The sequence below is a fragment of the Chroicocephalus ridibundus genome, chromosome 7, assembly GCF_963924245.1.
Source record: "Chroicocephalus ridibundus chromosome 7, bChrRid1.1, whole genome shotgun sequence".
NCBI lineage: Eukaryota > Metazoa > Chordata > Aves > Charadriiformes > Laridae > Chroicocephalus > Chroicocephalus ridibundus.
The window spans coordinates 31800267-31822910 of NC_086290.1; the positions used below are offsets into that span (position 1 = coordinate 31800267).

Here is a 22644-nt window from a genome sequence, read left to right on the forward strand (position 1 = left end):
AGCTGACACAAGCGAGGAAGAGACGGAATTGCCTCAGTATAAACAACACGCCTGGAAATCGCTCCTGCCAGCTCCCCAGCCAGCCCGGCAACGAGACTCCAGCCCTGCAGCCTCTGCCTTTGCGCCCACTGTGTTTCAACTGTCTTTCCTTCTCCTTCCCCCAAGGTTTCCAGGCAGCTACATGTCAATTTTGTCACACCCCAAGTTCTCCTAATCTTGTTGCAGGGATGAATTATAGGTTGTTTTAAGAAACAGGTATTCAAGCAAAGGTTAAAGGGTGTTTTAATCAAACAAGGTTGAAAGAGTACCAGGAATTTGGCTGGTGGAGAATAGAAAACACTTTCCTTAGTTCAAAAACATATGTGACTCTAAATACACACACAAGCAAATACACATTCAGGCAGAGAGTATACATGTGCCTTTTTTTTTTTAGGATTAAGCAGGCAATTGCATGCAGAGATATTAACTGACTGTACATGCCCACTGAGTAAGATGTTATTTCATGAGTGATATCACAAAATTAGAAACTCTCCTGCCTTGCACAGGACTGGATCAGGGCATTTTAAGTAGGAGTCCTCTGAAGGATTTTAGAACAAGAAAGCAACATACCAAGAAAACAGGGCTACTCTGAAAAAAAACTCTGTGAGCACAAAGTATATTTAAAAAAATTTTATATAAAAAATTTTCTTCTCTCATCCACGCAGGTAGCCCTGAGACAGTATTTTTGTTTCCTTGGGAAATCTGGCTTCTTGGGATGTTATTCCTTGAGATACGTCCAGCTGCCTCTCCTGAATAGACATTTTATGTGAAGTACAGCAATGAGGTTAGAGCCCAATCTTTCACACCGCTAACCCTGATCAGTGCTGGGCCTTTCATTCTGCACAGCAAAAAAAGAATGGAAGAAACCTGGTTATCACAAAGCACTAGAAAAGTGGTAGCTTATATTGCTACTGCCTCTTCTAGAGGCTGAAAAAATTAAAATATCTCTGGAGATCTCAACTCAGAAGCTCCTGCGAGCCACTGGCACCACTGCTGGGTTGTTTTAAACAGAGTTTCTTTCTAAAAAGCCACACTTACCCCAAGTGGCCTAGATTACATATTCACGTGGAAAAGCACCACATGTATTTAATAAGCCCTGTTGAAAACTCTGGTTTCAAGCAGTGCAAAAACCAGCTGTGCTATTAAAAATACCTATTAACAATCTTGCTGTATCTCCACGCTTTGCCTCCAAGACTTTAACACACCTAACTCAGATTAACTTGTCTTCCTGGCTGCCACTTGCCAAAACGCTCCTGACCAGATCTTCCCCCACGAGCCTGGCCGGTTCTGCCATGATCTCCGCCTGACCACGAGCCATTCTGAATGACAGCAACTCCCTGCCCCAGCAGAGCTGCGGTAAAAAGGAAACGCCAGTAAGATCATTGCCATTACCACTAATTGTAGGCAGAGCTGTCAGCGCTTTGGGGAATTATATACACACCTGGAATATCAGCTAACCTGAAGCTTCCTGTTCTGCTGAAAGGCAACTCAGTGCTAGCAAACTCCAGGGAGTGACAGAAATGAGTGATAAAGGAGTCATAGCCACAGGAAAGTATACAAGCTGTTTAATTGGTGTTACGCTGGCAGACCTTTTAATATTTATGGAAATGTATATTGTGTATTTTTTCCCATCCTAGGACTATTTTCATATTCTTCTGCTAATACAGTTACCATAGTCATACAGGCACAGGTTGCAAAGGAAGGATGTAAAGATGGCTGTTAGCATTATGTTGTTATGGTCCAAGCTGCATGTTTACATAGTTCAAGTACAGAATTATCTATGTGCCTCAAAATCCTAATGTATTTAAATCACATAACATATTTAAAACAGGTCAGAGGGACTACCCCTCCAAAGTGCTGGTTTCCCTCTTTTGAACTTAATTGTGCTTAGGATGTCTATTTTAAACATACACCTAGTAAAGTGGGACTCATTTCACCTTCGTTCCATTAGAAATGACTTGTTCTGGTGTCAGAGAAAGCTGGTAGCAGAGCTGGGAAGAGAGTCCAGACCTCTCGTGCGTCAGGATGAGAACTGCACCACTGTACAAATTAACAATGTGTACACCTCTCACCTCCCCACACGACCATCTGTTTCTGTCTACCTCCTACCAAATATTTAAGAACAGAGGCTGTACCTGACATGCAAGTTAAAACCCACCAGTGTTTTAAACCAGCTCTGCTCTGAGCAACATCTTCCAACCTGTGGCCAGTTGAATACCGGTAGTAACGTGCTGCAGGACTTGCATCTCTGTCACACTTGCTGTGTCAACCCTTGCTTAGGAGGATGGGGATGTAAATTAAAGTTTTCACTACAGTGCCGAACTTTGAACTGTGGCAGCTACAGCACAGATGTGCTTGGCATTTTGCTGCCCTTGTTGAGCACATGAACTCCTGCAAATAACTGCGACAGACAAACCTTAGCAATCTCAGCATAGCCAGGCCTGCCAAACACCTAATTCTTCTCCTCATTTGCTACCTCCTGCCCCTCAAGCACAAAAAAGGGCTTGCCTAAACTTAAAAGGATCTGCTGGTACAGCTACATGGGTAAACCTCTCTGGTAAATAAAGTTTAAGCTGATACAGTTTATACTGAATCACTCAATGAAACAAATGACAGCAAAAGACTCTCTCATCGATATAACTGAGTTTGCACTAACGCTTTTACAGGTATAGCTGTATCTGTTAAGAGCAGGGGGTGGGGTGGGGGGTATTTCTCATGCCCCTATTCCAGTAACACCTCTAAAACTAGAGAAAGCCCAACGTATGTTAGCCAAACCCCATTTCTGTCAATCAATATAGCCACGCGCACACTACTGGCTTTCACCAGCACAGGCATGTGGCTTAGATGCTACTTCCCATGCTTCTTGTGTGTGAATAAAAAGAAACTGCTGGGCAAGGACACCACCACCGATGGGCTTGGAAGTTGCCGGGCTGTACATTACAAATCTAAGCCCAGTATTTCTCAATTATTGTATGAGGACTGAGTGATCTGAAAAGGAGTTTTACCTCCGAAAAAACTGGCAAGTCAAGAGCAAAAAGAGTCCACATCTCCTTGCAGTCTTTGCTATTGTTGGGACTCATAAAACAACTTGTCTAAATCAACCTAAAGTTTTGCACATGCAAAAATGCTAGAAAGAGCATCCCCAAAATTCTCCTTCATCTCGGTCAAGGAAAATACAGGAAGGACACAAATTTGACATTGGAAAAGGAGATGTGATGAAAATACCGCATGGGTTAAAAGCCTGGAAAAGCAAAGAAGACCTAAGATTTTCTTTGTTCTTCTAAGGCTTCCTAATCCTGATCTAAAAATATACTAGGCTCAAATTAGGTGGAACTTATGTTTCGTTGAAGTTCATTTTTATTCCCCATATTTTTGCTAGAGAACCTTATATGCACAAAATTGTGAATAGAAACATTAAGATTTCCATATTGGGAATGCTTCTGTTAGACCAACTGTTCACCTAGTCCAAAACCCTATCACACGCTGTAATCAGTACTATATACGTCAGAGGAAGACGAAATCATTGATCTGTCTGTCAATAGGGAAGACATCTTCCTAATCCCCTCAGTAAATAATATGTCTATTCTGAAACCTTATAATCTCTTTATTTTACGTAGTGTAACTGTGGACATTCTCATTATGGATACTTAATCCTCTCAAAGATGATAAACTTCTGGCCTCAGTAATATTACTGTGGCATTAAGTTTCTCATCCTCGCTGTGTGTTCTGCAAAGAAGTATTTCTATTAAGGATTTTTATGCGTATCTCATATTCACTGTATGACCTGCACTATATTATTGTGAGAAGAGGGGTCTCCTGTTCATCCTTTCTCTCCACTGTTCTTCACGTTGTTTATAGGTTCATCTACAGGTAGATAGTCAGGAAAGTTGATCTGAAGTAAATGGATGTTTTAATTAAATTTTAACGGATTAGTTTATCTACAATGTTAAAATGGATAAATTATACTACATTAAATCCCTGTATGGACATACACATTCAGAATGAAAATTGGCCTTAATACAATTTAGCTCACTTTGCTTCCAAAGTAAATGGAGATAAACCAAATGAAAGCCACTCATATTTTAATAACAGTATTTACACAGTGATTCAATGTAATTCAACTCATTGTTTTAAATTCCCATTTTTTGTCACTTCGTTTTTTTTCCCCAAGTGTTCCTGTGTAAACAAGTCTTCAAATCATCATCTTTTCAAATCTCCTGTCTCACAGTTTCCATCCTTGACGTCTATACATTTTTGCCGTTATGTGGATCCTTTTTACTTTACCATATCTTTCGGGGATAGTGTAATTGCCATGATTAAGAGTGTTTCTCCAGTAAAGACTATCACTGCAGTAAGTTCTGTACACTTGTATATCTTGCTATTTATCATAAAAAATAGGCAAGACATCAGTTAACTCTCTGTGTGGATTAAGCACCTGAATTTTGAACTCGTCACAACAGCCACTTCAAGTCTTTTACTTTAAAAGCTCCAGTTAATATAGAATCTAGTGTAAGTAGCAAGAATTACCTTTCCTAAGAAATCTACGAGTCTTGTCTGAGTCAGCTTCTGTCCAAATCAATCTTTAAGAGTGTAAAAACTGTTAGCCTCACCAAAAGCATCGCCATAGTCACACAAAATGAATGGATAGTTTTTAAGTCCAGCTTGCATGAACTGTGTCCACACGTCCACCAAACGACTAATGTCAGGATAGAACAGAGTTCACACCTCCAGTAGGTTTAGGGTGAAGCCAACCTGGACTGTGACTGCACCATCAGAGACTATACTGCACACAAATAAGAGTAATCCATTTTTCTGGCGTACTATGTCTGCCAAAACCAGCAATTTCGGGAGTGAATACTTGCTTCCTAACAACTGGAGGTCTGCCTCTTTAAAGCTTTAATTGATTGGAATAGCCCTGGATAAATTGGCTAACAGAGACGCAGCGGTGTTAGGGGTGACGCAGGGCAGATTACTCTTTGGGCAGATGACGCCAGGGAGGGTTGGAAAGGAAAGCAAGTGTAGCCAATGGGGCAGAACAGGCAAGCTGTCACACTTTGTGTTTCTGCTCCTTAAATCTGAGTGCACCTAATTAGTTATCTCATCTGCTAACACTTCCAACGACAACAATGACAAGAAGATTCTAAGAATATGTACCTCACGGGAATGCCCACAGATAGACTTGCTGTAAACCTTGTGTAGTCCCTGGGGCTCTGGTCTGCACTGAAACCTTGCTGGGGTACATGTGTGCGTTTGTGTTTATTTTAAATATACATGCACATACAAATAAAGACTATCACTTGCTGCCTCTTTGGTTAAAGGCCAGGCCTCCTCACATCTGCACTATGAGCATTTGTTAACAAGTACTAGCAAAACCAATAACTCACTAGGATTTGGTGAGTTTCCAAAATTAATGATATTTTGTTTCAATTTTTTCCACTCTGCTTTTAACCTCACAATTTAGGTCTTCCCCAGTAGAGCCCTGTCCAAGTGACAACCATCCTCAGACCATCAGATAGCTCAAGTATGTACTCTGCCACATCCATAAAATCTAGGCATTGAGCTCTGTTAAGCTTGGAAAGAGATTTAAATTGGATTTCATTTTAGAATAGTATTATGTGCTGCTTCATCTACTGGCAAACAGGCATTTCAACTTTTTTGCACCTAAGAACAGACCCTCATACCACATTTTTGAAAGTCAGCTGCTTGGTAGGGAACAACCCATGTTTTCTAGGATCTTTAGAGAGAACTGGCCTAGGAAACAAATCAGAATTGAGCTGGGACTAACCAGGGTAAAGGTTGCTTATATCTGCAGATTACCCCTCTCTGCTTTTCTAATTCACTCACCATGCCTTATCTTTCCATTAATCTTTAATAAACCTTTTAGTTAATTCCCCAAACATACGCAATCTACATGACAGCAGGATACAGCGCAAAAGCAGCCCACGGATACAAGGAAACAGGCAGTAGAGGAATCAAAAGGAGAGGAAACTTTTAGGATTAAAAAAACCCACCCAAACTGCAGGTTAGTAGAAAATGACGAGCAATCGTGAGAAAGCAGTGGTAAGGGGCAAGCCAGAGAGGAGGCAGGGACTGTAGAGGCGTTAGTGTTTCTCCGGCTGCTGGATTTGTTTTCTCAATTGGGGCCCTCCTCCCCTTTCCACTCTGGTTCTACTTTGACAAAAACAGGCAATCCGATTTCAAACCTGGGGAGTCTCTGAAATGTGGAAAACCCTCTCCAGGCTGACAACAAGGATATAGCTAGATTAAAAGGTAAATGCAATTTAACCCACCCCAGCAGAAATGGTAATCAAATTACATTGCCTCTAAATATGATAAGTTTGGGGATGAGGCCCGCAGGGGAAGAGAAGGTGTCTTGCAAACACAAACACAAAGAAACATGCTAAAGGGAACTGCTAAATCAACGGATAAATTGTGACTTCTACCCTCCCCTCCCTCCCACAGGATGCTTGATAAGCTGCTGATTGCTTCTAAAACATCTACTACCAATGTTAGGAACTGATTAAGCAGCTTACAAAGCACTGGGGGCTAATAGACAGGCCCACCAGGGAGACTGCAGCTCTGGAGTTAAGTAGCTTGCTTTTTCATGGCTTGATTATTAAAGATGAGATAGCAGAACATGCTGAAAGGATGCGGAAACAGTTTTAGAGCTCAGGTGACTGGCCTTTTTATTTTATGGAATCATTTCTACCCTGTCACTTCACCAGCCAACAAAATCCATGTTTCCTGCAGTTCTGTAGTCTCCAGCTCTGAGGGGCATCTGAACCACCTCAGCTTAAATGTGTCAACTGAACATCCAGAACTGACTACGCTACCCACCATCCCGCAGAAAAGGCACCACTAGACATGGGCAACATCGCTGGAAGAAGCTTAAAATAATGTCTCCTACATATCACTGGCAATGGCACTAGAGAGTGAACACAGATGTGCCCAGGTCAGCCAGCACATCTTACCTCATTGCTTCCTCCATTGTGCATCTGAGCACTGCAGCACATTCACCTTAGATTCCCTATCCTCTCCTTTCAGCTCTTTTTGCCAAATTCTGCTTGTTTAATCTGGTACATAATAAAATTCCGCTGTTCAGGCAGATGTACTGCGAGGTGCTTGCTTAGTTCAATCAGTATCAATGCAAAGACACATTTTGCTGGCACATTACCTATTGTGCGGTCACATCTGTCATAGTAACACTGCATGGCTTAACTTTGTGTAGCAGGCTTGCTAAGCTTTTTGTGGTGTGATGGGGTTTTTTTTGTATTTTTTCCCCTCTTGTGGTAATGCCTAGCAGACTTTGTAAATAAGCATGTTGCACTAGGGACTGTACAAAGTCATAAATTCCTGAATAATGATTCTTTCAAGCAAAGAAATAAATACTACTTGTCATCTGTAGGCTGAGTCTTAGATGAGCCTTCATTGATCAGATGAAAAATTTCTCACAGCAAAGTTCTCTTTGCAGACTACAGTTTTCTTTTGCAGCCTCTTTCCATCCCCATTTCAACACTGAGGTTCTAGGCTTTCTCTCCCTCATCCCTAACCAATGCCCCTGTTAACCCATTTTTATATTAAACTATCAACCACAGAGATGGCTTGGAAGTAAAGCTATTTATGCTACGATTAGCTACAAGGGGGAATATACAATTAGCATTGAAGATGAGAAGAAGCTTGATGTATAACAGGTAGAATTAATTGAAGAAATTTACCTGCTGAAGGTCTGCGAGAGAATAAAGATGGATTTGCTGAAGAAGATACTCTCTGGGAAAGATCCTGGAAAAGAGAAAAATGGATGCATGTCATGCCTTTTTGACTGGGAAACTCAAAGATTTCCTCTCCCCAACAACAGACTGCAGAATAATGATGCTAGAGAGCAAGCTTGTCAGAAACTGGAACTATGTCGCCCTGTAAGAATCAGCTGCTTTTACAGCATTCCTCATGGGCACAACAATTCCGCAGTAAGAATGAATGCTTTGCCAGTGTCATACTCCAACTGTCAGGTAAGCATGTACCGTGACATTTACAACCACTGAAAGCTCATCCTGAGCACAAAAGGTGTTTCTTTAAACAATTAACCCAGTAATAAAAACAAATAACTCAAACTGCACATTAAAAGTATTTCTAATGGGTTTTAGTACAAGATTCCTGGTCTGCTAGAAAGCTGTAACAGTTAATTTCTGATGTGATTTATGGTTTTGTAACTGAAATAACTCTATTGGGAAAAATGTCAAGCAGATGCTGTTCTGCCAACATCAAGCTGATTGATAGAAACTCCCTTTTGCATACAGAAATATATGTATTGGTATAGACTTTATAATGACTTATTTGAGAAAGGCATATTTTCCTTACATAAACCAAGGTTTCAGGCAAGACCATTGATTATCCACTCACAGACCTGTTCAGTAAAGCTAAATTACCGAAACCTGAACTGAGAAGAGATGTCCTAATTAGAGAGACTTGCAGTAAAATGAAAAACTGGGTTAAAGTAACATTACAGAGAAAAATGGACCTTGTAAAGGTAAGTGGATATTAGCAAGAAAAGTTTATGAAAACCTATGTATCTGCCATAAAGATGTCAGGAAGAGAAAAAGTGCATCTAATTAAAATGTCTATCTTTGTGTGCACACACAGAGAAACAACCAGCCAACCAGCTTTATTTTCCACCCACACAGAACAAATATAACACCATGCTACGGTATCATGGGGAATGGAGAATCACACCACTCTTGCAAAAAAGGCAACCAAATATCTCAAGAGATGCAACTATTTTACACTACATGTTCCTTAGAGAAGAAATTGTGAACTCAACTCAGTTCCTATGTTACAATCGTGTAGTTTTAAGGCAATACAGAAACAAAATTCTCAATATTATTAAATGCATGAACAAAGCTCTGGCAAAGATTGGTTTGTAATGGTAGAACTGAAATGGCAGAGAACAGAAAGACCACTGCGCACGTTCAAAAAAAACAAACATACCAAAAGGCCGATACGAACTTACATGATCATGATAATGAGACTAATGAGAAAGTAGACAGGAACTCAGAGAAGAGATTTCAGAAGCTGCAACAACGTAAGTGGCTAAAATGCAGATCAGCAGGGATAACCACTACCATTTGCAATCTTTGACAGAACACTGACTCTAAGAAATAATGGAAGCACCTCAATTTATTGTATTCCATTTGTTATCTTAAACAGCTATCTTAACCGATGCTTTCAAAGCTGTGTTGGAAGGACCAGGACTTTTCACTGCTGTTAAGTTGCATGAAGTCTTATACTCCTTTTGTGCTTTTGAAAAAAAGGTAAGCTTTGAGTTCTGCAAGCAAGGCAGGGACAACTGGGCACTGCCTATCTTACAGAACTCTTCTGGAGCAGGACTGTGCCCTCGCTCCTTCTGACTCACCAAGCATGTCACCTCTACCTACCTAATTCTCAGCTGCAGTCTCACTGGGATACTGCACTTTCCCCTTTCAGTTCTGTAGCCTATACCATCGCTCCTATTAGAAGTGAACGTGTTTCAGTGGCTCTGCTGCACCACACCTTCATAACATATTTGGCACAATGTCAAAGACCACTAGAAAACAGTCAAAATCCAGATATCAGACAATATATGACATTGTGATTCCGCATTTGCACATAGAAGATTTATTAAAATTGATTGCTAAGGAGTCAACTCTGAAAAGCATTTTGAAGCCGTTACTATTTTTCAACTCTGACAGAATTTCTTTCATTAAAATTTTCCCATCATTCTCCCCTGATCACACAGGCAGACACTAAACAGCACAGCAGCTTTGCCAGGAACTGTATTATTTGCTGATGCCCTTACAGCACTGCTGAGGAAAATAATTAGCTAATGAAAGATTTCCTTTTTCAGGAAATAGCCTGAATAGCCCATAAGGCAGAAACTGTTAATGACTAATATCGATGACTAACATCACGTTCCCCTGCCTTCAAGGACTGAATTTTATTTCCTGCAAGTTCTAACTCCTAATAAAAAGTGTGCAGATGAAAAGATCGAGGGACTCCCGTTGTCAGGGGGGTCTCAGCCAGCGCAGGCACTGGTGACAGTCACCCTCTCCCTGTATCTGTCTCCCTCCCTGAGATATGTTAGTTTGCAGCAGCAGCCCTGCAGAGCCAGCATCCAACACTCCTCCCTTCCAAACCTATTTCCAGGAAAAGAAGTAGGCTTTGCCCTCCCAGTCTTATGCAAGACACATACACACGCACACACCCGGCACTCAAGTGAGAGGAGTGCTTATTTCCATTGCTATGGAAACTGAGGCATTAAAAAACCCTCAGTAAGTAAAGGCTGGTCCAGCTTCAGATTTGCAGTCCTTCTATTGACTCGAAAAATCGTGATTTGCTTGTGGTGGGCCACAGAAAAACACCTGAGCAGCCAGAGCTCGCATGTACAACAGCATTTACAAAATCTCTTATGAAGCAACTGGACCAGTTCCTGTGGTGGCTCCCAACGCATGTGAAGGTGCAAAACACTCCCTCAACACCTGCCCACACCACCAAAGGTGGAGAGCACACAGCTCCATGAGCATGAAACCACTGAAATCACCTAAAAGCAGGCAAGTCAGTCCCTGATCGTTTAAAATATAAATGACGTGCCCTCACCACACCTGTGGTGAGCTGAGCGGCTGTTTCAAAACACATCCTGCTGTGCTCCACATCTGCAATTAAAATCTCCTCCAGAAAACTTCTGTTAGTCCCATTTGGAAAGAAAAAACGAAACTCAACAGCTACCTGAACATAACTTGTGTACGCAAAAATGCGTCTGTTTATTGCCAGTTTGTCAGCCTCTAGTGGGTGGGGAACAAGAGTGTAAGGAGCATCAGAGTATCAAACTGAAGCATGTTTTCAAAAAACCTCATCAAAAAATGCAAGAAAATCAGTCGGGGTAAGAAATCCACACCGATCAAGTAGTCCAGTAGGTAAGAAAATGAATGACGGCTGGTTTCCAACAACTTGCTTCTCTGAGGTCATGGCTTATATGAAGTCGTTTTCAGTAGGGGACACACAGGACTAATTCAGAGCCTCCAGCATCTCGACCCAGACACTTCCTCCTATGTAACTACCCAATGCCCTCGCCATCTCCATCCCTCTGCAACTGGGACTGGACAAAGGAAGCCAAAGTCAGTAGAGTGCAGCAGGCGAGATGGGGCTCACACAAACACCATGCCATTGCATTAGCGCCCAGACAAAGCACTACATGGCATCCAAATCAACCTAAAATCACATTCACGTCTAAAAATCTGACACAGAGCAGGCTAAGATGACTACACTTAGAAACATTTCAAGAGAAAATACATATGAACTTTCTGCATGAGATGGAGCTTTGAGCACGCCTGGGTTAATATAAGGCCTTGATCCAAAAAGACCAAAACATGTGCTTGCATTTTATTTTTCCCTGGATATAAAGGTCCTTTACTAACACCACACAGGAAATCTCTGGTAAATTACTTGAAAGCAAAATAAAAGATGTCAGTTTTGTAAATCTTTGATTGATGCGCTATAACGAACTGGATTTTTTTTTAAAGCTGGTCAATTAAAAGCATTAAATAAACAGCATCCTTTCAGTCCAGTCTTAACACAGAAAAAAAAATGGAGTGAGCCAGACAGAGGTCAAACGCAAGATGTTAAGACTCATCACAATAAAAACTCAAATGTCTGCTGCTTCAGAATGTGACCTGTGACCCCTGAGAGGCAAATGGTATCGAGTGCACGTCCCACTAAAAGCACCTCCTTAGGTCTTCACAGGTTGGAAACTCCCGGACCAGTTTCACCATCGATGCAAACCAGAACAGTTGTGAGTCACAGGATTGCTGTGCTGTAAACCCTGGCTACCAGTCAGGGTTAAGCCTGTGGTGAACAAACCAAGTTCAATGCTAACCAGCTCTCTAGCTTTGCCACTTCCTGTGAACAATGAAATCCAAAGTCCTTCGGTTAAAGGTCTCTAAATTGCTTTATTGTTATGTGCTAGAAACAAAAGCAATCAATGCAGCAGGAAAGAAACCCACCATCGGAGACTTTCAGCCCAACTAAGAGAGAGAACTGAGCATTCTCAGTTAGCGATTATTATTCTTTTTTTGTTCAACACTTTGTAATGTGCAGCATAACCTTCAGGCAAGATAGAACCAGAAATTTCATCCGTTCCCTTTAGGACGATCTTATCAGGTAAGTATTTGCACAAACAAAGGTTATCTTTTAGTGTCCTCCTGCAAACAGAACCACTGATAAGACTTTGCTTTTTGCATTTGGACAAAGTGTGTAGTCACGGTGCTTTGTTAGCACTAAGTAATTGCTCTGCATTTAAAGCCTGTTTATCATCAGCTTAGGTAATTTTTCTCCAATGGGTTAAATACCCTGACAGCTCTGCTAAAGCTACAACCAATTAATCTGCCCAAGCCTGACACTACAACCAAAGTACAAACGTGATAAGCAGAGCGAACTCTTCTTTTTACAGCGCAATCAAAAGAAATCAAGTTAGCTGGCAGGTGGGCACAACCAAGTCGCTTTTGTACCAAAAAGCCCGTTGAGGCCTAGGAGGGGAGGGGGGAAAGGGAGGGAAAGCTGGCACTCGATTTCACGCGCCAAGGAGTGTCTTGTTTGACCAGGTTGAGGAGGGTATGAGTGAGCTGTGACTCACGGCAGACGCAGATGCACCAGCCCAGCAGGCAGCCCGGCTCAGACCTCCTCTCCACCCCTCTGCAGGCAGCTGCTGCGCCCACAGCTGGCGCAGCACCCAGGGACCAAGTCCACTTCCTCAGCCAGCACAGTTCATGCCCGGGCACTGCAGCCTGCACCACCGCCAATTTACTTTTAAGCTATTGCACCACGCTGCAAACTAAAGCAGCTGACAGGCAAGCATACACTGATATTTTTTTTTTCCCATCTTTTTTTTGTCCCCTAGACCAGGGGCAAGAGGACCTCTGATGTCCCTGCGGCCATCTGCGTAGCACACATGGGTACTCCAATCTCATTGACAAGAACTCAAGTTTTTCAGAGTTACTATTTGATTTCAAAAGTACAGAGGGATATCAGGGAATTGCCAGTTAACCCAAATATGTGTGGCAGGTTAAACAGCATTTCTTGCTAGGTTTTCTCTTGCAATTCATTTGACATGGAATCTGTGAATTTAAGGTAGAGAACACCATCAGAGGGGAGGGGGGAAGGTAGGATTTTTTTCCCCAGTGTTGCTAATTCTTATAGTTTTGTTCAGGCTTTTGATTTTGTATTTCCTCATAAACCTCAGGTCCCAGAAGTATGTTGGGAGAGGAGAACCCCAACTTTCCAGCCAAAAAAAGTTACTCAGGGAAGTGAGGCCCTGGGAAACCGACTGATTTGAAAGTCAAAAGGTAATAATAAATGAATGAATTTAAAACAAAACAATACACTACTTATTTATTTAATTCTTGTGGTATTACATCAGACTAATGATTTTTTTTTTTCTAATTCTACGGGTTTGGCTAAAAAAGCATTTGTGAACCATTTCACATTCATAAGGTATGAACACTCTTCTAGTTGTGTTCTGAGAGCAGCCATTCCTAGGTATCTTCAGCCCACACTAAGTGCTAGATTTATTAGCATGTCCAGCTAAGGGATTGTTTCATGTTGTTATGAAATTCCCCATGAGCACCCCTATGTTAAAACAGTTACTCTTCTCATCCATCAGTAATCCTGAACCAGTATATAAACTTTCAACTAAAATGCAGCACACTAACTCTCACTCCTCTGTGGTTACTTGAGCAAGGTTACGGTAACATTGAGAAAGACAAGCATTACTCCAGATCAAACTCAGGAATCAAGTACCGCTGTTACTAGAAGCAAGATGCAGAGAATTAGAAGCACACAGTTTCATTTTGGAATCAAAACACCTTAGGTCCCCCAATTAACTTGAAATGAAGAATAAGAAAATGCTGGTTTTGTCAGGCACTTCTGAACCCTTGCAGTTTGATGATGGAAGTTCTGATATAAAAACAGAGACAAAAATGGCACAAGTCATATTTAACATAGTGTCCATATCTAATTGGAATTTCTTTTTTAAATCATTATGGTTTTTTTAAAGCAATGTAGTTTCAAAAGGTGAAGGGGAACTACCATTTTGAAAGATGTCTAATATTACTGATCTGTTTGACAAGGAGACGCAGGCGTGCCCATAGAGCAGAAAATGCTAACATGAACTGAAAGACCCACCTGCCCTCTGGAAAACTTATATACCCCAGCACGCTCCTCAGCTGGATGCTTACCATGGTAGAGCACTGGCTTGTGGTTTTAACCCTCCCTTGGCTCGAACAGACAGCAGTACTGCCTCCACCCTGGCTGCCCTGGCACACATCTTGTTGCTCCAGCCCTGTTTGTTACCCCTAGTTGAAACAAAAGGCCCAAGTCCGCCTTAACTCCACCCCTTACGGTTTTAGCCAAATGCTTTTTAAGATCTTAACTTGCAAGGACCCTGCATGCACAATTACTTCTTCAAAAAGACATGAGAGTTGAAGCAAAGAGGTGGTCTGTTTGTAAGAGCTCCATCAACAGGCATGCTTTATTTCAGCTACTGCAATGACGACACGCATGCAGGCTCTATATAAAACAACAAATGGCTCATGCATACTTCTCTGCATTTATTTGTTCACCTTTCCTCACTTTGGGGTGTTGTTTGATCTTAACACTGGATCCTTTCAGGATATCCAGATATCTTCTTTGAATGAGTTGCTCTCTCGCCCTCTTTCCTGTCACCTGTGCAACAAATTTTCTTCTTCTGTTGATCTTGCCATTAACTCAGAGCCCTGAGTGCTACCAAAACCACATCCTTCTGTTCCTTTCCTGCTCAAACTTTCTTTTTGCAGTCTATTGCTTTCACAAGTTGTCTCTTTGTTCTCCTGCTTTGGGACTCTACACTCCTCAAATGGCCTACCCATTGCAAAGAAAATGTAGAAAACAGTCTCCTTTGACAGTCTGGACATGACTTAATGACCTTCTGTTGTCCTTGGTCTGAAAGATGCCATAGCCCCAGCTTCACATACGTGAGGTATTTGGTGGTATAGTGATTGCATAACATCAATCAGGATTCCTGTGATGTGTTTAGACAGGTTCCCCAATTGCCACACAAATATTTTGAAAGTAATCTACTCCTGTGTCAGAAGTGATATGTCTAAGGCCTCACTGTAGGAAGTGACAGGACTCTATTGTTCAGCATAACTGAATTTGGGCTTGTTTCGCATCGTGCTGACAGACCGGCAGGCTCAGCCAGGACCACACGTCTGCAGCACTGGAGGTGTACCTTTAACCTCCTGCTGCAACAGCAAGCTCTAATTTGGTCTTCCTGTAAGATGCTAAGTAATGTATCCAGCACCGGAGTTTTGCTAGGGTAACCCTGATACATTGCTGTTCTGGAGCTGATAGGCAAATGGTATCAGAGATGAGTAACAAGAGAGAAATTTTTCCATACAGTTTCTCACCACTCCTGAGAAGATTTACTTACAGAGTGAGGGCACTGCAACAAGCACTAATGTATAGGGGAATGTGCTGGAGAACATTCACCTTGTGTCACTGCCACCTGTCTAAACTATCTGGTCTAGCAACGCCTGAACTGCAAGTTTAGGTGTATAGCTGAGAGAGCAGAAAGCCCAGAGAGAGCTCCAAGGTTGACCTGGGTTAGCCTACCCTACAGTAGACGTGGAGGTGCCTGAAGACTTCTCAAAAAATCATTCTGACAGTTCCTTGACCTGAAGAGCATTCAACCATGACAAGAACAGACGAAAAGAGGCTATGGCAATTGGACACACTGTTAGTGTGTCTTATGTCTAGAGATAAAAGGAAGAAATCAAAACCAGAATAAAACTTGCATCATTCAGCATGGCTTCACAGAATAACCTCATTATTTAATGGACTCAGAGATTCTCATTCTTTCCCAGCTATCGGTTTTACTGACTCCATCCTGTTTGCCTGTGCTATTCATTCATTATCCCACAATCTGCAGGTGGTGGTGGGATCTGTACAGCTCCACTTGTACTAATGCTGTGTTGGCTCTAGGTTTCGGTCTTGTATGTTTCTGCCTGAACAGCATCCACACAAGCAAGGCAAACAAAACAAGCAAGAACTTGTTTTGTAAAGACATTTGAGGCAACTTATGTCTGTTGCAATACTGAGGTGACAGCCACAGCAAACTAGGCATAACAACGTCCCTTGTAAAACAGGGAGCTCAGCAACAGGCTTGGAGTCTCAGCCGGCTAATCTTAGAGGAACGCTGCTGATATGCGCCGGTGGAGGGCCTTATTTCTCCTCCCAGCCAAGTCCAAGTTCCTTATTTTTTTCCCCTTGCAAATACAAAGAGCTTAGAATCCAGTGGAGCAATAGGTGAGGATAAATCATTATAACTGATGAAGACCACTTTTACTGTGAGCCTTCTAGCTACTTTTAGGATTTCTTCTGGTTCTTTTCATTTCTTCCTTCCTTTTTTTCTTCCTTTCTTTCTACTTAGTTACTTGCTCCTTCAAAGTTTACAATGTGGTTCAGCCCTGAGTTCTCTGCTAGATGCCAAGTTTCAAAGTTCCCAAAGTACCTATCTATGCACACCAAGCATTATAAATAACATTTCTACATTTAAGCCAACTGGATCCTGAGCTAAACTGGTTTATAGCCATCTGGAATTCTTCAGAAAAAGTGACTTGTAAGCACTGTAAACAGTTTTGTCTTCTCAGAGGACACCAAGAGTTTCCAACTTCATTGCCATCTTCATTTTGTGATCTGGGTTCAAGAGCAAGGTATAGATTTAACGAAGATGATAATGCAAATAGTATTAATAAAAGAAAGCCCAGAGTGATCTGCTTTTTCCCTAATAAGGCAGGTTCTATCAGTGTCCCAAAGGCAGCAAGGTGCCAATACAATTAATCAGTCTGTTTTTAGTTCTCCCGAGACAGCAATATTAACAGTTTGTTTCAGTCTGTTTATATGGGTCTGACAGGTCTTCAAGATGCTGTGTTCACTTTCGTGTGATTAATAGTCATTCACATACTAAGGTGAAGACCATGCAGAAAAAGAATGTTTTTAGCACAGGACAGATAACTGGATTCTCTCCCCCAGTCTTTCATTTCTAACTAGGAAACAGTACTAAATTTAGGAATGCTGTCTCACCATATTGTTTAAACTCCTCCTTTTCTTGCAACTTGCCCATGTGATGAGCCAAATGGAAATTTAAATCACTTATTTTCTGTGTTTACTTTTCAACTGTGCTCTATAAAGCCATCACATTGATAGTGGATGTCTGCACGCTGGAATACTAGTGCAGAAAGAAAAGCCACCGGGATCGTTTTGAGCAAGGAACAACTTCTTCTGTGAAAAGAACCCTTCTTCCTTTCCACCTCTGCGAACCTCTTAGGGGAGATCTGAGAGACCAACTGAGCACCAAACCCACCCCGACACAGGATCCACAAACAAGGAGGAGCTGGACTCTAAGGCGTGTTTTGTACATTCCTTCAGTGGCTTTTACAGCACTTGTCAAGTCCTAACAAACTGGAGATGTTTCCCTACTACAAAAGCAAACCCTTCTTGGGCTGGGGTCCTCCTTTCCACCACAGAGAACTTTAACTGAAGACAATGTCAAGGAACTCTTAGATACCAAAAGGAAGCATTTGGAGTGTTTCCCAGTTTCCCCTCCTGCCATTCTGGGTGTTTCATTTTGATACAGAGAGTCTTTTCTGTCTCCTCCCAGCCCCAAGAAAAGACCATGCATACTTTTCTGTGCTAACTTTTGTCCATTCCCTCTTCTCTCCATTTCCTCAGCACTTGTCATCTCTTCTTTTTGGAGGCAGGTTTTGGGGCTCCCCCTTTGTCCTGCTTTCTTCATTGATGCTCTGTTTCCTGAGATCCCTTCCCTCTTGGAATTGCCTGTTTCTCCTGGCTTTCCCTCATCCCTTTGTCTCTAGTCCATTGATTTCTCTTCTTAGGCCTCCTTTGATCTCTCTTCTTTCACTCTCACCCAAGTCCATTCAGTCTCATGCCTCCTCCTGTCTATTTTAATCAAGGCATTCTTTTCTTCAACATTAGTCAGAAAGCATAATTTCTTTTCTGTCACTATTTCTGAACAGCAGCCTTCACAAATCCTATTCTCCTTTTAGTTTTATTGCAATTGAAGAGGATGGCATAGCAAAGTTATTATAGCTGAATAGCAAAACAGCTCTGCAAGATAATACCATCCTCTATAATAAAACAAAACTCCTCTTAGTTTTTAAAATGCTGTAAGCTGCCCCATCAAATAATAGGAATTGAGCAGTCAGACACAAACATATTAACACACAGGGGGTCTGACATTATTAACACACAGTGGGTCTGACATAAGAACTCAGCAGTGCTCTCCAGAGACCTGTTGCTATATCTTTCTCTTAGTTGTTCTAGGTGGTTCATCATAACAATGACATCAGTTATGCCACAAATAGCAGACCGCCTCACTCCTTACCTGGGATAAAGGCACTAATGCAGCCTCCTCTCCCTCCCAGAGAATTCAGGTCCCTCATTCCTAAAACACCGTGCTCAAAATACAGTCACTGATGTCACCTGCTTTCTTGCCCTTTGGCAGCTCATAATTTCAAAGCAGTGGCTTTCCTATTTGCAGTCTTGCCTTACTTACAAACTTGGGGTTATACAAATGCTTACAGACGCATTTACCGTCAGGTCAGCCACATGGGCCTGGAGCTACTCAGCTCACAGTATGGCATGTACAGAGACATGTTCCCATCTCTTTTGGAGATCCACAACAAAAGTAACTTGATTTTTTTAAGGTCACAACTGTGGCTTGATGGTTTTAAGACAACTGTTCATTTTTAGCTTGTTAGAAAAATGCAGCAGCAGCTGAATGGACTAAGATACAGCATTTCTAAAATGAAGTTCACTTTTCAGAAAACTACTGTTTCCACCACAGAAAACGCAACACAAAACACTTTCTGCTGTGCTGTGACCATGTGTTTTGCAACAAACAAAACACTTAGCACATCCAAAACACATGGATGGAAAAGATAGTGGCTGAGCAGGAGCACAACTGCTCTGGTGTCACATAAATCATACGCTGGGTCACGTGCCAGGGGACCACATCTGGCCTCTGCCTCTGTGCGAGATGATATCACAGAGGAGGGCAGAAGTGCTGGACAGGAGGTTGAGCGTGGCCTCTCTCACGCTTTGCCATACTGTGAGGTGTTTCAAAGGTCGCAACAGTGGCTACCACACTGCGATGCTGTGGCAGGGAGCATGAGGAGTCACACCTGACTGAAAATACTCACGCGCAGCCAGGAAGCCTGAGGAGGAGTAAAAGATGCTCATGATAATGTGTGACCCCTGGGATAATAGTTATCAAGAACAACTTCAGATATTCAGACCCTATAAAACCATTTTCTTTGCCAGTAGATAACTCAGCTGCCCAGGGAAGTCAGATACAAGCATGTCCTTCTAAACGGGTGACATATTCAGAACTAGATTGTGAGGGGTGGGGGAGGAGGAAAAGGACAAAAGCAACATGACAAGGAAACTACATCCTTGTGCTGTGTGTTGTAGTTCTTACCTTCTACGCAGATCTTCAGCCACTGCTGCTCTGCAGCTGAACAAATAGGCTCGGAGAGATTTTAGCTGCTGTCTCAGGCGGACGACAGTTGCCAGAGGTTCAACATGCTTGTACAACATGGGATTTTCCTGCTGGATATCAATCAATGGCTCCTCATAAACATATTCCAGGAACTCTTTGGCTTGCTTTGATACCTGAAAAATAAAGCAGTTCAGCTAGGCTTTCCTCCCAACTCTTTTTACGCAGCATTTCCCCTCTGTGATCTGTCTGCTATTCTCTGCATCTGAAAACTTACTCTGTTACCAATTACAGATGAAGACAGAGCTGAGAGAGATCCAACTGTATCTGCTTACAGCCAAGTCAAACTTCATCAAGCCCATCAGAGTTGAGTGTATGAGATAACTGCTTACTTACCCAATGTACAGTGATATCTGCAGCCACACGTGTTTTCACTGTAGGGTAACATAGCTTACTAGATGTTTTTCAAGTCTAAAAACCGATTACCAAGTTTCTTCCCTGTTAATATTTTTCTGTTTGTTCGCTGTTTTCTTTTTGGCAAGAAGCAAGTGCTTTGGTAAGCACCAAAGCACAACATTAGAAAAGGAAACATACACGCTGCAAATCCAATCACGTTGTACTACCCCAGATTCCAGTGTAAAGTACTACTCCCATTTGTTTCATGCTCAGACAGTATGGTTAGAATTATGTAAAAAGAAAATAACCAGAAGCACATCTATCAAGTTGTTGTGCTTTTTAAATTACAGATAAATGAAGTTGAATTTTACTGGTATTACTCACTCCCCATGTTTCATCTGCAAGGATTTTTTTCTTATGCCTTTTTCATGATAGTACTCTGTTCTATCTCCATCTGCAAAAAGCTACTGTAATCTTGACAAATTAATGAGACGTTTGTTCCCACTAGAAAAGATACTCCTGTTTCTCAGGTGAGAAGGCCAAATTCCCTCTCATTCCTTATTTCTGCATTTTATCACAGCTGGAAAAGATGGAATTATCTGAAATGAGCTGCAAATCACTTGAAACTGTGCTACAGAAATACTATCCGCTCTACAATTCAATTAGTCCTCCTAGACCTTTAAATCAGTGTTTACATCGAGTCTCAGGAGGGATGATTTAGGCTAACAAACGGAGAAAGGGCACAACACTCTTGAGATTTAGGATGTTATGTCCCTTCTGGTGCCGTAAGGCTGTAAGGTAGGAAGTAGGGAAAAGCAATATACATTCTTATAAATAGCACCACTTCCAAAACCAGCATAAGTTACTAGCTACAGGAGTCAATAGCTACTTACAGGGAAAGCTAGCCCCAAATGTAACCATTTCACAATGAATAATAAAAATATAAGAAATAATACCAAAGCCGGCCTTCCCGCCAATAACTACAAAGATAATACAATGCGTAATTTTAAATACAGCAGACCATAACTCTACAGGTTTCCCAGGCCCTGAAGCTGTATTAAATATCTCACTTATTTGTATTAAACATCCCACCCTTTTTTTTTCTTTCCTTTTTTTTTTTTTTAAATAATGCATGTACAAGGAATTGTGCTGTCTGAATGGAAGCACAGGTAACATGCCGTGTAAGAAGCAAGACAGGCAACTTGCATTTTGCAGAACAAAACTCTACAAACCCCAAATATGTCAAGTTTTCTAACACTATCAGCGTTGATGTTTTATTAAACATGCTAACTGCAGTGCACAAAAAAGACCGCAGTTAAACAACCTGCTTTTACAATCATTAAACTATTTGGCTGTAATATCTCAGCAATCCCCTGACAACTGCTGTATCTACAGGAAATATTATTCGTCTCCCACCAATGGGCAAATTAAGCCACATATTCAGTGATTCCCTAGAAGGCACATGAAGGCTTGGTACAGTGACTAGCACCTCCCAGCAGCAGGACCTGATGCTCAGTGACATCTTTGTAGTCTTACTTCCTTGCTTTAAAGACCCTGCTGAAGCGATGGGCTCCTCATCCACCTGCCCTGATATCTGGGGAGCCAGAGGGCGATTACTCTACTACATCCACACCTGCGCACACTTGTGCTCTGTATGGGGCAACCTGCAATGTTAAGTGTACAGAAACAAAAAAAATGCCAGAACTGAGGCCACCTGAGTGACTCTACAATACACGTGCACTTCGATGACAAAGTATTACTGTGCGGCTCTGGTGCTGCATGGTCTGAATGCAGCCTTTGAGGGGAGAGGAGCAATGCAAACCTTTCTCTCTCCTTGCCAATTCAATGTACCGGCAGAGTGTTGATTGCAGGAAAAGTAGCTTTGCCCAGCATCTCTGGCTGATGTGCAGGTGTTGGTTCACTCTGCACGCCTGACACAGGCACACAGGTCATGTAAAACATTAACTCACGTTGCCAACCATAGCAAAGTTACAAGAAGCTGAAATGCAGTCTTATAGTGAGAAGGGGCAGGCAGTCACAGTAATTCAGCTTGCTACCAGCCAATATTCTAGTACGTGTAATAACATACTCACAGTCCCCCAATTTTACTGGGCAGACTAGACAATCCCGTTAAATAAGCCAGACGGAGCAAGAAGATGCAAAGTGCAACAGGGTTTTAGCTTTACATGTCAAACAAGGATGGATGCTAACATTTACAGACCTTCCTTTTCTAGAGGCTGCAAACTTACAGTTCAGAATTCAATTTACCAGAAGTCAGCATCCCTTGAAGCCTTCTGGCACTGGGAGCTCATTTCCTGCTGTGTTTGTCTGGCACTTTGCGCAGGCTGGAAGCCACCTGAACCAAACTGCAATACTTACTGGTTTTTGCGTGCAAATGGGGAAAACAGTTGGCCTAAGTAGAAGGCAGAAAGGACATGCACAAGATCGCCTCTTTTCTTTTCCCTTCACGCAAAACACGTGAAAAACACAAATATGAAAACAGTAGGGAGAGAGGGGAAAAAAGTGAGCCCGGGGACCGATGTGCTGCTTTGGTTACGACAGGAGAAACACGCCTCACTGCCAAGTCCTTTCAAAGAGCTTTTATTGCAGTCAAGGGGATTTTTCTTTTCCTA

At 42.0% G+C, this 22644-nt stretch overlaps 1 protein-coding gene across 2 annotated transcripts in view; it reads right to left on the reverse strand.

Annotated features, from left to right (window-relative positions):
• Nucleotides 1-22644, reverse strand: part of PLEKHM3 (pleckstrin homology domain containing M3) — a 91700-nt gene that overhangs the window by 28942 nt on the left and 40114 nt on the right. For both annotated transcript variants that reach the window (XM_063341524.1, XM_063341526.1), the window contains exons 5-6: nucleotides 19598-19791; nucleotides 7755-7818 (exon numbers count right to left, since the gene is read on the reverse strand). In XM_063341524.1, coding sequence (XP_063197594.1) covers nucleotides 7755-7818; nucleotides 19598-19791 — 258 coding nt within the window. The remainder of the gene's footprint in view (nucleotides 1-7754; nucleotides 7819-19597; nucleotides 19792-22644) is intronic.